This window comes from Octodon degus, unplaced genomic scaffold, assembly GCF_000260255.1.
Source record: "Octodon degus isolate 3935 unplaced genomic scaffold, OctDeg1.0 scaffold00017, whole genome shotgun sequence".
In the NCBI taxonomy this organism is placed as follows: Eukaryota; Metazoa; Chordata; class Mammalia; order Rodentia; family Octodontidae; genus Octodon; species Octodon degus.
In genome coordinates this window covers 6,825,033-6,839,449 of record NW_004524593.1, presented here as the reverse complement: position 1 = coordinate 6,839,449, position 14,417 = coordinate 6,825,033, and the positions used below count along the sequence as shown (strand labels likewise).

Below are 14,417 nucleotides of genomic sequence, written 5' to 3'. Positions count from 1 at the left end.
CTCTTCACCTCCAGACACTGACAAACACCAACCTACAACCTGTCCCTCCAAACAGCCATTTTGGAAATCATTTAGCTTTTTAAAAGCTATAGTTCTTTTTTTTCTTTTTATGAAATTATGTGCTGAGTAGACCCTCCTCCTTCCTCTCCCCCTGCCTAAATGTTCATTGACCTTCTTCTGGCCAAAAAGTAGTCCAGGGAGGTCACCTGCGACTCCACACATTCCAGGTGATGTCTCTGGGCTGGGATTCAACCTCGCTGGCAGAGCCTTCTTCGTGGCCTCCACTAGGTGAAGCCCTGGGTGTGGCCCAGAACTAAAATAACAACAGAGGCTGGGGAGATAGCTCTGTGGTCTAAGCACCTGTCTGGCGAGCTCAGAGATCCAGGTTTGATCCCCAGTACCACATTCCACGCTGGCCCCAGAATCCTAGGTGTGCTGCGGTGGTGTGAGCGCCTGTAGTCCCAACGCTAGGGAGGCTGAGACAGGAGGATCACTAGGAGTCCGAACTGCACTGCGAGACCTTGTACCAAATAAATAAGCAAATTGATTAATTAATTAAAAAATTGAAATAACAACAAAAATCATGTTTTCTTGCTGCCTTTAACCACCACTCTGGGTCCCTGTACCACCAGTACATACGCTGTCATTCATATTAAATGGACATGATTCCTACGTGCTTCCTTTCCCACAAGTGATACCTGCATGCAGAAAGCCTTCATCTTCCTGTGCTTTCTCCTCTAGGTGTGCTGTCTGAACGAAACTCAAATGCTATGGAGAAGTTGAGGGAAGTAAAGGCAGGGTTGTCAGGAAGCTCAAATGGCAGGCTCCTGGGAGGACCCGTGTGTGTGTGTGTGTGTGTGTGTGTGTGTGTGTGTGTGTGCACGAATATCAACCTCACATTTGTTCATAGTCAGCGAAGACCCTGGATCCTTAGGCCCTGTGCAGGGATCTCTCCTGATCACCCTATGGAGGGTCCAGCACACAGGCCTGACAAGATGGGGACCCTCAGTAGAAATGCACATCATGTTATGTTCAAACTTTCTCCCTTCCACCATCTGTCACAAGTCATTAAAGAACTACTCTCCTCCACACAGGGAAATTGCTCAACCAAAGAAGGTCAAAGTTCCAATTCACTTTAACACTGTTTCCTATATACGAGTGCTTTAGCCTCTTGTCTTTATTAATGAGGGTGCAATTAATGACAGTTTCCCTGGTCAGTGGATCAGAAGCCAAAAATCACATTTTACACAAGTAATCTGAGTTCTGCTTCTCAGAGCATGAGCTGTATAGGAACAATGCTGTTTTTCAGGTTTCATCTTAGACTTTCAGTATCAGAATTTTCCCAGCCTCTGTACCTGAGGGCTTCATTTCTAACAAGTTTTCAGGTGTAGCTGGTTTATCAAGAAGTTTGAGGACCACATATAAAAGAAGAGAGCCCTTTACTGAATTCAAATTGCATATCCATAATGGTATTACTACTAGAACTTGTTCTTTGGGGAAAAAAATTGCCAATATTTGTGTTTGGAAACAATCTATTAGAAAATATTTGATAAGCTTGCTTTAAGGTACAAGTGGTTTTGTTTGATGTTAACAAGAAACATTCTCTACAATACTTCAAAAGTTCAGTAGAAGTACATTTTATTTACATTATTTATAATTAGGCTGATCCAGAGAAAGATCTAAACAGAGTTATAAAAAACAGAATAGACACCAAACATCACGAGCACATGTGCATTCAGTAAATATTTGCTGCATGAATGGTACACTTACATTTGCTTTATTTCCCAAATAAAAGGCAAAGGAATGATGTCTGAACCTCCAGCCTTTCCCCTTCTCAAATATCAGTCATACTCTGGCTGTACAACATCTGTAGTCTCTCAGAAGTATTAGATATTCATTCACTTATTCAATAAATATTTATCAGTCATCTATTATGTGTAAATTCCAGGGATATCGTGGTGAACAAAACAAACTCGGTCTCTACCCTGATACAGTTTTCAACTGGAGAGAATTACTGAGTTAGAAATGTTGGGAAAGGACTGTTTGGGAAACAAATAAAGAAACAAACAAACGCTCTTGGAAAATCTGTAGGGAACTTCAAATCCATGCACCAAGTTGACACTTATCTTAGTTTAATCAGCATTTCAGAATGACTTAGTTTAAGTTTTTCTCTTAGGTCCAGAGACTATTAAAAAATGTAAATGCCCAGACAGATGGAGATGTAAAGTAGCCAGGTGACTGGCTGGGGCTGGGAAAGGTGTGGAATCACTATAGCTGGTACAGGAGTCTGGTGAGCAAGCGAAGAGCCAGGGTTGTATGCTGTGAAGAGGTGAATTGTATTGTTCACTATATTTCCATAAGTGAAATAAAAGAGGTATGGAGCTATAGGTCAGTGACAGCACTGGTGTTTGGCCAAATCTTGCATTTAATCTTTAGCATCAAAAAAAGAGAAAGAAAATGTATTTTATTTTCCCAGTTATTTAACTTACCTCACTCAGAGTAGATCCTTCAATATTTGAAAAGCGGGGTGAATAGGGGTTTTTCAGCGATGCTGTGGAGAATGATGCATGAGACTCATTACCCGTTTTCCCATCTTCCCCCACTGCAAACTTGCTCATCAACCTCTGCCCACTATATCTGAAATTGCTCATCACTTACATCTCTCATCCATATCTGTCCAGGGGAGGCTTTTAAGACTCATCCTCACCTGATTTCCAGTGCCTTTGCTGCCACAACTTTACCCTTTGCCCTCTTTGCTTCTTACTCTATCTACAAATGATAGAACCAGCACTGACCCATCATCAACCAACCAGCTGAAGCAAACACCCAAATTTTCTCCTCTTGTGTCCCTTTAATCATGTCAACAAGGCAGAGCTCAAACATCTAAAGTGCTCTCCTATTCTATTCACGTTACTCTTTGATTCACACCATCATGATTTCTTTCATAGATTACTCTAAGACCCAATTATGAAGCCCCTTCTCTCCAGAATTATTGTCACCTTTATTAATCTTTTTAATTTTATTCCTGAGAAGTCAGTATCTTATTCTTCTCTGTATCTCAAATTCTAGGAAAGGACATAGAGGGTGTAGAATGAATGAATGAATGAATGAATGAATGAATGAATGAATGAATCAACTAATGAATACAACTTTAACGCAAGTACTTTCTATTATGAACTCAAATGGAAGGTGCTTTTGGTATTAGTATTCATTATTTTTTTAAACTTCAGACAACTATTTATTTATTTATTCATTTATTTTTTGGTGGAACCAGGGATTGAACACAGGCCCTTGCATTTGTCAGCGAAGTGCTTATTCCACTGAGCCATCTCCCTGGCCCTAGTATTTATTTTTAATATGTTTTCAACACTTTTGCCTTCACTTTTTCCATAACTCTATATCCATTGGCGTGTTTTAAATCTCCTGGTTGTCTCTGATTATGCTTGTTTTCTTTGGTGAAGAGCCTTGAGTTCTCCCTCTAATTTGTCTGAATTCAGCATCAGTTGTCAATAGGAGCTAACTTGGAAAAGGCAGAGTGCCTAAGACTTCACACCAACCAAATTAGACTTCTTGTTTCAATTAAATTACTTAATATGGGATTTTTCCAGTCCTCTCTGGAGCCATTAGTCAACACAGTGTTTTGAAAAACTGTCAGGAAAGAGGGTTTGCAGAATTTGAGGGACTTGAGAGAGTGAATCAGAGAAGGATGAAACCTGAAGTCTTTCTTCACACTTATACGTGGATGTAAGACTTTTATGTACCATAGAAGGCAGGATGACTTATTCTTGCCTAGCAGTACCTAACAGTATAATACTTTAATGCATTACTTGCCAACCATTTTGATCTCTAAGTGTATATAACTTCTCTTATACTTTTCAATTTACATCTAAAGTTGGCTGTGATGTCATTTAAAGAATATTACAAATTGGATGTGTCCAAATAAAGGCCTTATTAATGTCTCTAGAGGGATCCAAACAGCACAGTTATTGTGTGCAAATTATTATGTGTGTTTAAAAACATATGTATGAATAATTGTTAAAGGAAAATTTACAACAGAGTGATACCTGGTTCATGAACTTAATTCTTTCCATAATTCTGGTCACAAACCAAATCAGATAAGAACCGAGTCAAATCATTTTCCCATAAGGTCAACACTGGACTTAACCATTCAATTTGATTCAGTTCTCATCCAGGTCAGTGACCAGAGTTGTGGACAGACTTAAGTTCACGAACCTAGGTTTCATTCTATTCCTTTTTCTCCTTAAATTCATATATTTTTGGAAGGACCTGGGATTGAACTCAGGCCCTTGCACTTGCCAGGCAAGCAGTTATTCTATTGAGCTATCTCCTTGGCCCCTTAAATTAATATTTTATTCTAATTTTCCTAATGGACTTTGTGCTTAAAAGTCTTTTTTACATTGTTATTCTTTTCCGTAACAAAAAAGTATGCATGTAAATTTTAATTTCTATCTGTGCCGATAAAGCTTAAAATATTTAAATTTCTCATGTGATTGATCATTCATTAGAATACATAACAGTATTTGATCAAAATAACATAAATATGTTATAAGTGTGGCTAAATAATTGCAATATACTGAAATCTAAATTTTAGTGATTTGCCTTTCTTGAAGAGATGCTCCAAAGCATGGAGATACTTTGCAATGACTGTTATAATAAATGCATACTACTTATTTCTAGGACGAAGAAGTGCAAGCCATGCACCATGAAAACAGAGCCTGGGGTGGGACTCAACCTTCTAAGTGGCGAGGTGACAGAAGAAGGGCCACAGAGTTAGGGAGGATCACACACTGAACCCAGGGTAGGCATCTGTGTAAGCAGAACTCTGAGAGAGAAAAGGTGAAGATATTGATATTGATTCATCTGAAGCTACTCTTGGAAAGCCTGTATGTAACCACCAGAACTACACATCTTCCCCTTTGAAGATCATTTCTCATGAGAGTTGCTGTAATAATTAAAATAAGAGAAAACAAAGAACTTGAGGCTAGTGGTCCAAGGAATAAACAGCATTTTTAATAGAAGGAAGATAAACTGTAAACATAACTTACTATGTTTTTTCAAAGGTCCAATTTTAAGAGTTGTGTTTACTTCTGATTTCGATGGCTAGATATGTATTAAATCATTAAGATTTAAATTAAACACGGTACCTCTGCTATGAAAAGTTAACCCAGTCTTAAGATCTTGTTTACAATTTTTAAATATAACATTGTAGAATGACATAAGAGTCAAAGTAGGTAAAATCCAGGCAATCATCACTCTTTCATTCATAGACTAAGAAATATTCAAAACTATTCTCTGGACCCACAATAGTTCACCATGGAAAGAAAGACTGATGCCACTGATTTCCAGTGAAGAACATTCATGTAGCACAGGAAGTTTTCAGAGAATGCTTACACAGTGAGTATTGGTTTTAACAGAGCAGTTACTATTTGGCAAAAATAAAGTGTTTAGGACCTGAGAGATAGCTCAGCAATTAAGCCCCTGCTTAGGCAAGCACAGTGACTGTGGTTCTATCCCCCGTACCCTGTGCCACACAGGCCCAACCCCCATGTAATTATCCCCCTGTAATTCCAGTGCAGGGAAGGCTGAAAACAGGAGGATCACGATGAGTCTGAACTGTGTAGTGAGACCCTGCACACACACACACACACACACACACACACACACACACACAGTGTTTAGGAACTGTGGCTGTTTTCATAAGGGAATAATAGTCTAGTGAAATCCCAGTGGCTATCAGGGAGATAACATTTCAGGCAAAAGAAATACCTGCACCAACGTTTGGATATGGAAAATACTTTTGCATGGGGAGAACATATAGTTTAGCAGATTTCTAACGTAAGTTGTAAGATGAGGGTTGCTTTGCATTAGGACAAAGAGGGAACAGAGATCACAGGAAGTCTAGGCACTTTGAATTTGTAAATGGTAGGAAAGTATTAAGGTGTTTGACTTACAGGAGCAATAGAGACAAAGCAGAGAGTGAGATTGTTCACTGTGACAGGACTGTGAAAGACGGACCTGAAGGCGTGGGAGCTGGGAGGCAGGAGGCCAGCGAAGAGACTACTGTAAGAGTCAGCTGATGAGAACTTAAACAAAGATAATAACAGCAGGATTTAGAATCAGGTCATGAAAGACAATGGGGTTTTGTGGATGAATTTAATATGCAGAAAGAAAAACTAATATAATTGCCAAAAAGAGAAAACAATTTAAACATGAAAGAGTTAACTTGGTACAAATGGAAGAACAGAGATAAGCAATCCCAGGGTTGGTTAATTCAACGCCCTAACAGCATATCCCAGAATGCATTAGTTTTCCATTTTGTGTTGCTCAATGTGTATGCTACAAATGCCTGACTCGCATACCACGGGCGCACCTCACTGAGGTTACCACAGCCTCACCTGGGCATCAGTTCCACAACCCAAACCTAGAGTGAGAATGTTTCTGAATAGTTTAGGGAAGAAGAGGCTTTCCCTGGAGGCTGGAGCCTACATCTTACTCAGCACACTTGCATCAGTGCCCATGCCAAAATCTGCCACAGGCAAAGAGAGTACGAAAATGAATTGCCTTGGACCAACCAACTTTCCACTCCATGATGTGTGAGATTTATGGAGAATTTGGAACCTGATATCTGGGTAAAATGGTGGTTCTATTAGCAAGGAAAGATATTTTGACTCTCAGACAGTAAATTAATGTGGTATTCTATTAATTCTCAGCTTTTTGGGCTAACATTAAAGGCTAAAGGTTGTGCTGTAAGAACTGTCAGAGGAGGCATAGGTGAGTGGGAAAATATGGTAAAGCTTGGAACATACAGAGTGTGAGGCATCATAGGACATTTGGGAAACACTTGGTAGAGTTGGGTCTTGGATTTCAAAGTCATAACCAGAGTAAAGTCATAGGCATGAATGAAATTCTTAAGAATGTTAGGAATAAGAGATAGAATTATGGGAAAATCTTCGGGGGAACTCCAGCCTTTCAGGGGAAAGCAGAGAAAGAAAAATCAAGAAAGGAGATTGAAAGACTGAAGGGAAAGAAGAAGAAATACAATCTTGTGAAATCCAGAGGAAGTAAAAAAGCTGGGGCCAGTTTATCTGTAACTGTATATGAGTTACCATTTCTAGGAACTATGATATAACAAGCAAAACAAAGCAGCCTGAAGTAAGAGTGAACAGGAAAAGTTGGTGGAGCACATGGATAGGATGTTTTTGATTTTGCTCAAAGCATCTTAAATAGGCCTCTCTAATTTTTATGTATACACAGACAGAAAATCTATACTGTGCGCCCAAGGACGTGAAGTTCTGCTATTTTAGTTGTCCTGGAGCACACAGCACCATCCCACGCTGGGTGGAGGAAGGGCGTTCTGGAGTGGTGAATCACGACAGCACCACTGGTTTCTCAGGCAACAGCTTAACGCCTCTATTTGGAAAAAAAAAGAGGAGGAGGAGGAGAGGAAGAGGAAGAGGAAGAAACTAGGAAGTGCTTGATGGCTCTAGAAAATGATGGCACTGGCTATAAAATCCTTAACGAGTCACTCCTAATCTATTTTTTTCTTTGAAATAAAACTCATAGTTCTTTTGGCCAAAAGTTCTTGGATTCTGACTTGCTTTTAGTCCCACATACCTCATAATAGTGACTTGGTACAGGGAGCGACGAGTGCCATTAGCCCCATTTTACAGAAGAGAATCCACAGAAGCCTGGAAATGAGTCATGAAGGGTCACAGCATGGGCAGCTCAGGCTCTGAATCCACATTCGCTTTGCCATTCCTAAGCAGACACAGGCTGGAGATAGGCAAGTCCCGGGTATGAGCTGGACAGCTACTAAAGAGCTCTACCACTCATTTCCTGCTTGGCTATGATGCTCTGCAGCCATTCTGTCTTGGAGTGGCATGTCCCATCCTGAACTCACTCAGGGGTTTCTTCAAAGATTAGGCACTTTGAGTACGAATTCCCAAATAATACACTTGCCGTCCAGAAGAAATCAAAGTACATAATGACAGTATCATTCCTTCCTTGGTTGAAAAATCTTTTTTCAAAACATAATTTCTCCAGATGAAATTAAACTTCTTTTGGAACAAAATGATAGTCAATGTTCCACTCAGTTTCAGTTACTTGGAAGAGCAAATGAATCCATTTGGATGGACTTTTTAGCCTTCTGAGTCATGTGGGATGCCCTGACAGTTCTGCCTTGAAATTGCTAGCCACTTCCTATTCTTTTCATGACACTGCAGAAGATTTATAGCTTGTATTTCTGATTGTTTTATCTAATATTGGAATTTCACTTCGAACCAGTTGCAATCATTTCTTTTCAGACACAGGACCACTGTATAGGAGTCTAAGGAACAATCCCCTTGCCATCAGAAAGATGCAGATTAAAGTAGTGAGAACGTGATTTCTGCCTTTCAGATACCAGAAAGTAATAAATATGGCAACGCTGAGTAGCAGCCAGCATGTGTGACAGCAGGGACTCACATCTTACCCAGGATGAAGAATTTTGATGTGAACAGTTGGAAAACAACTTGGCAAAACTGAGTCAAGTTAAAATTGTGCATATCCTATGACCCAGCATTTCCACTTCTCAGCTTCTCTACTAGAAAAACTTTAACAGATGGGCATAAATAAACACACACAAAACTGTTCAGTGTATCTCTGTTGGCAATAGCAAAAGTAGAGGCAACAAAACTGTTCTTCAGTAAGATGAATGAAGAAACAGTGTTTTAATATTCAGCAGTGGAGATGAATAGACTTCTACAAACATCCACATGTATAAAATCTCAAATGCGTAATTAAAAAATATGAAAGAAAAGTGTGAGCCTATTTATAGAGACTATTTTGCACATACAAACATGTACTCATCCATGAAACTATATATATATAGGCTATAGTTTGCCTCAGTTTACAGTTGCTGGGGAGGTAAGTAGTCTCAGCAGATATATAGATATAGATATAGATATAGATATAGATATAGAGAGACAGTCAGAGAGAGAGAGAGAGAGAGAGAGAGAGAGAGAGAGAGAGAGAGAGAGGGAGACTGCAGGGTAAAATGGGAAATGTCAATCAATATTGCTTTTATCTTAGTGGTGAGTATAGAAGGCTTGTTATATTTCTTGTATTGCTTTTTATTTAAACTATTTCAGATTCTAAAACTTTTAAATTAAACAAAAGTTATTTTTTCTAGCAAAAGAGTTCATCCCTAAAGGGAAAGCAAAAACTGAGTTGGATAGGAAATTTCAGAGTGGGACTTGGCTGATTTTTTTCAGTAAAAGTCTAGCTAGTAGATATTTTCCGCTTTGTGGGTCTCATGGTCACTGTCTCCACTGCTCATTCTGCCCTTACAGCTCAAATCAACCATAGACTAAAAGTAAATGAATCACATGGCAGTGTTCCAGTGCCGTTTCACTTGCAAAAACAACCCCAGGTTGGCTTTGGCCCGTGGGCCATAGTTTGCCTCAGTTTACAGTTGCTGGGGAGGTAAGTGGTCTCGCCAGATAAGCAACCACAGGCTATGAGGATCATCATGGGGCTGTGAAAGCCCCACACATGCCTCAAGAGAGTTAGCTGGGGAGTTAAATCACTACCCTTCCAGCCCAAGAATCAAAATCATACATGAAGTACCTTTAGTTGTTGAGGCTGTGGCAATAGAAACCTCACAAAAATAGCCCCCAATGTTTAACATTGTTGGGGGTTCGGGTTTAGATGTTTTTGTTTGGTTTTGAGTCTGCTTTCACTTGGGCGGTGGGAGCAAGTTTATCTCACATGCACCTATGAACGTTTAGCCCCAAATGATTTCCTTTGACCTTCCAAGAATGCACTAAGAATCCTTGGGTCACAGAAAAGTTTCAGCCCCCATCCCATTTACCACTCCTACAGAGCTCAGTTCTGCCACACATTGACCTCTAAAGAAACTCAACAAAGTCACTCTGGAAGTGAGTTCAAGAACTTCATGGCACCCACGATCTGTGATCCTTTCTCGTTTGCATATATCTGTTAGGACGAATGATCAGCATTGGTGTATCCTTTCCTAGAAATGAGGAAGCTTTCCTGCTCCACTGTAGAGCGCACCTTCAGGTCTTCATATGTATAGGAAGGGTTGACAGAGGACAGTTGTGACTTTTTAGCTGCCTAGATACTAGACTACTTTGGCCTGCACAGCTCTTGTTCTGGTATCTACAAAGGCTAGGCTCGCTTAAGAGGGTGTTCACTTAAGAGGAAAATGCTTCCACTACTTCTCTTTTTGCACAATCAACTTTGGCCAACACAGTCTGCTTAGGCCATCAGCATTTATAGACCTGGCACCCCTTGCAAATTGACAACAATGTCGGGCCAGAAAAACGGTTAATAAAACCAACAGGATTTATTTACGAGCTTCTTCTGATACAAGCCAAACACAAGATGTGAAAGTAAAATGAAGTATCCTCACGCTGTCACTCCTGGCAGTCGAGGCAACATTCCTGAGTGGTTAATTGTGTGCCAGCCATTGCTCTGAATAGCAAAGGGGTTCAGGACAGAGCAGGACTCTGAAGCCCAAACTCAGGTCTAGGGGATTTGTGTGCTGAACTGAGGTCTAGGGGGTCTGTCTAGGAGGTTGGCTAAGTGAAAAGAGAGGTGGGCGTATTCTCTCCTCCAGTGAAACCAATACAAGCCAGCAGAAAACCACTGGCCACAGCTGGCTTAGCGACCTGAAGTACGGAGGATTCGTCTGAACAGTCACTATGGGAGAAGCACTTCTTGTGTGCTAACATGCTGTTGAAATGCATGCTCCTTGGTGAGCACACTGTTGCCCTGTGAAGGCGAAAAGGAATGAGCTGTGAGAAAGGAGAGGGAGAAGAGCCTGACTTGGCCCCTGTCACCTGGATGCCATCAAAATCTCCTCCTCCTGAAAACTGGAAGTTTGCTCTTATTTCCAGGGTCCTATGAAACACAACTTCTGGGGATGTGTGCCAGATGTTCTGAAGCTGATTTCAAGCATTCAAATAATGCGTTGTGTTGATTACCACATCTGACGCTGCTGACATGAAGAGCTTTTGTCCCAAATTGATTTGAATGTATTTTAACTCTGTTCCCCCCGATGACAATTCTGACCTGTTGAACCACAGTGTGCCATCTGGAGCTTCCGAGTGGTTCATGTGGGGCTGTGGTGGGCACTAGGAGCTGAGGGCCAGGTGGGACTCACAGACCCTCGGTTGTGTTTTCTCAGAATGTTAATAATTTCAGAATTGTTAAAATGGAACCAAAATACTTTCTTTTTTAAAGGGCTACTGAGATCACAAATTGTTCCACAAATATAATAAACTGAGTAAGCTGAGTGAATCCAATACTCCGTGTTCACCATGGGCCTGTTGGAATCATGGCCGTGTTCTTACAACACTTTATGTGTGGAACAAGAGAGGCATGAGAAAAGTCCTTTAAAAACTTGGCCTTAAAGTTTCAGTAATTGTGTTGGACAGAAGGTTTTTACAGGAAGGAGGAAGGAGGATGAGATGGAGGAGCAGAGGAGAAGGTAGATGAGGAGGAAGAGAACAGGATGGAAAAGAGGAGGAAGAGGAAGAGAAAAAGGAGTGGGAAGAGATGAAAGAGAAGGAGGGGAGAGAGTAGAAGAGAGAAAAACAGAAAAATATTTCCCCCTCTCTGCTCTTGGTTTTATATGGCTTTATCCCAGAATCACCTACATTAACCTAACTCCCATACTTTTGGTAGTATCAGTGACTGGAAGACTTTTATTTGCACTTTAGAGCACCCATTTAATTGTTTTTCCTAGGCTCCTCTTGGTCCTTCTCCAAGAATAATCCATGCTTTTTTCTTGTACATTCACATTATGGGGTAACCAACTTAAAAAGAGGAAAGGTTTATTTGGCTTGAATCTTGGAGGTTTCAGTTCATGGATGATTGGCCCCAGTGCTTCTGTGCCTAAGGAAGAGCAAAAGATCAAGGCAGGAGTGTATGGCAAGGAAGCTGCTCACTTCTGCTAGCTGGAAACCAAGAGCAAAAGAGAGAGAAAAAGACCAGAGTCTACCAGTCTCTTTTCCGAGTATCCCCTCAATGAATAAGCCCTCCTGATAGGCTCTACCCCTTAAAGGTTTCACCCCCTTCCAACAAGTGCCAAGTCAGGGATCAAGCCTTTAGCACCAAGGACTTTGGGGCATTTAAGATCCAGAGCATAGCAGGGAGATTTTGGAATTCAGAAAACCTAGCACAGTGCTTACTCTTGAATTAATACTTTACAGAAAGTCATCATGCAAATCTCTTTACTGCTTTGACCTGGACTAGTAACAACGATGCCAAAAATAATTCCAGTATAGCTGCTCTACACTGATGGATACCCTGGGGCGCAGAGCTGGGGTCCTTGGATTAGATACTTCACATACCGGTTTTGTGAAGATCTTCAGTCTGTCTTTGCCTCAGTTTCCTCATCCATAAATGAGGGAAAGTAACAGTGCTTGTGTCATGGAACTGTGATGATCAACTGTATTCACACATGAAAGGAAACTCTATGCACGTCTGATGAGTTTTGAGAACCAGCAAATATTAGTTGCTCTGATGGTAATATAGAACTTGAAGAGTTTCTTATAATTGGTATCACATTTTCAGTCATTTCTATATGCTTATGTCTAACAAGTGTAATAGAATTATACTATATAACCAAACAGTGATATTTTATGGATATACCCATTTTAGAGTGTGAATGCTAATGAACTGGACTACATGCAGTTCTATGAATACTAAAATACACAAAGAATGAATAAAGGTAATAACAATGACACATGTTGATGACAAGGATCATGTTTGGAGTCACAGTTATAACCTGACATGGGAGTCATCTCGTATCATTGGTCCTTGATTATTCATGAAGATATAAAAATTTAAAATGTGACTTAAACTGTGAAGTCCACATTTCACTTGAGTCAGTCAGACGTTGGTTTTCCTCTAACAAGACGTGTTTTAGGTGGAATTCTCTCCAATTCCTGTTTCTGCTGAACTCATGTTGTAATCTCCCAATACCCAGACTGGGAACAACCGTTTGCATTGGCATCAGATAATTTTTATGTGGCCTTGGAGACTTCTTAATTCACATCGAAGGGTTGCTTTCCACTATAGGGTTCTAATTTAGGATTTATTCAAGAGAGTTGAACATCTATGTGCAGGTGTTAAATGCTGAGTGCTGTTTATGAGCAGAGATGAACCATTAGTGTTCTTAGCCATGTGCCTTGCTATCTTATGTACATATTCTTGAAAACCTTGGGAACTTGCCATTTATTTTTAACTTACTGATTTTTCTAAGCCCATTTGTATCTAGTGGTGAACTTTGATGGTCCGGAGGTGAGGTGGATGCCAGGCACCAGATCCTGGCCTACTCCTCAGAAGTCATCGTAAACCGGGTCACATGAGCCAAACTCTGTGGGTCTCAATTTTCTTCACCACATAGAGGCTACTAACACTAGTCCACCTGAGGATCAAATGAAATGCATGTGGAAAGCCCACTTGGCCTATATTAAAACACAATATTGGTTAGGTCAGAACCTTTACTGGTACTTCTTCCAACGTGCCCAAGTCTTTTTTCTCTTGGCTTTAATTCATTCCCCCCATTACTTGTTCGGTCAGTGTTTTCTAACCGTGTTTTGAACTGCTTCCTGACCTCTCTGCCTTCTGGGCGCTATTTAGGGTAGTGTCATAACTGTCGCCAAGTGTACAATTTAATCCTTTCTCACTTCTGCAGCTCCCGGGCATCCGGCAGTCAGCCAGCCCCACCTGACTGCGCCTCCTAATGAAACCAAAAGGCATTAAAAGGGAGCCGCGGATGCTGCGCCCGGCTGGCCCTCGCGCTCCCCACCCACCCACTGACTCTCTGCTCTCCTTGCAGGATGTTCCGGAAGCTTTCTCTCTCCTTCTTCCTGCTGGCCGTGCTGGTGAAAGTGGCTGAAGCCCGGAAGAACCGGCCGGCGGGCGCCATCCCCTCTCCTTACAAGGACGGCAGCAGCAACAACTCGGAGAGATGGCAGCACCAGATCAAAGAGGTGCTGGCCTCCAGCCAGGAGGCGCTGGTGGTGACCGAGCGCAAGTACCTCAAGAGTGACTGGTGCAAGACGCAGCCGCTGCGGCAGACGGTGAGCGAGGAGGGCTGCCGCAGCCGCACGATCCTCAACCGCTTCTGCTACGGCCAGTGCAACTCCTTCTACATCCCGCGGCACGTGAAGAAGGAGGAGGAGTCCTTCCAGTCCTGCGCCTTCTGCAAGCCCCAGCGCGTCACCTCGGTCCTCGTGGAGCTCGAGTGCCCCGGGCTCGACCCGCCCTTCCGACTCAAAAAGATCCAGAAGGTGAAGCAGTGCCGGTGCATGTCGGTGAACCTGAGCGACTCGGACAAGCAGTGAGCGCTGGGCAGGACGCGGCTCAGCTCCGCGCCCCGGCCC

At 41.6% G+C, this 14,417-nt stretch overlaps 1 protein-coding gene across 1 annotated transcript in view; it reads left to right on the top strand.

The window, feature by feature from the left end:
• The window catches only part of Grem2 (gremlin 2, DAN family BMP antagonist), a 114,094-nt gene extending 99,693 nt beyond the window's left edge, over positions 1-14,401 (top strand). Inside the window, exon 2 of the mRNA XM_004626810.2 lies at positions 13,871-14,401. Coding sequence (XP_004626867.1) covers positions 13,872-14,378 — 507 coding nt within the window. The 5' untranslated portion in view covers position 13,871 and the 3' untranslated portion in view covers positions 14,379-14,401. The remainder of the gene's footprint in view (positions 1-13,870) is intronic.
• The last annotated feature ends 16 nt before the right edge of the window (positions 14,402-14,417 follow it).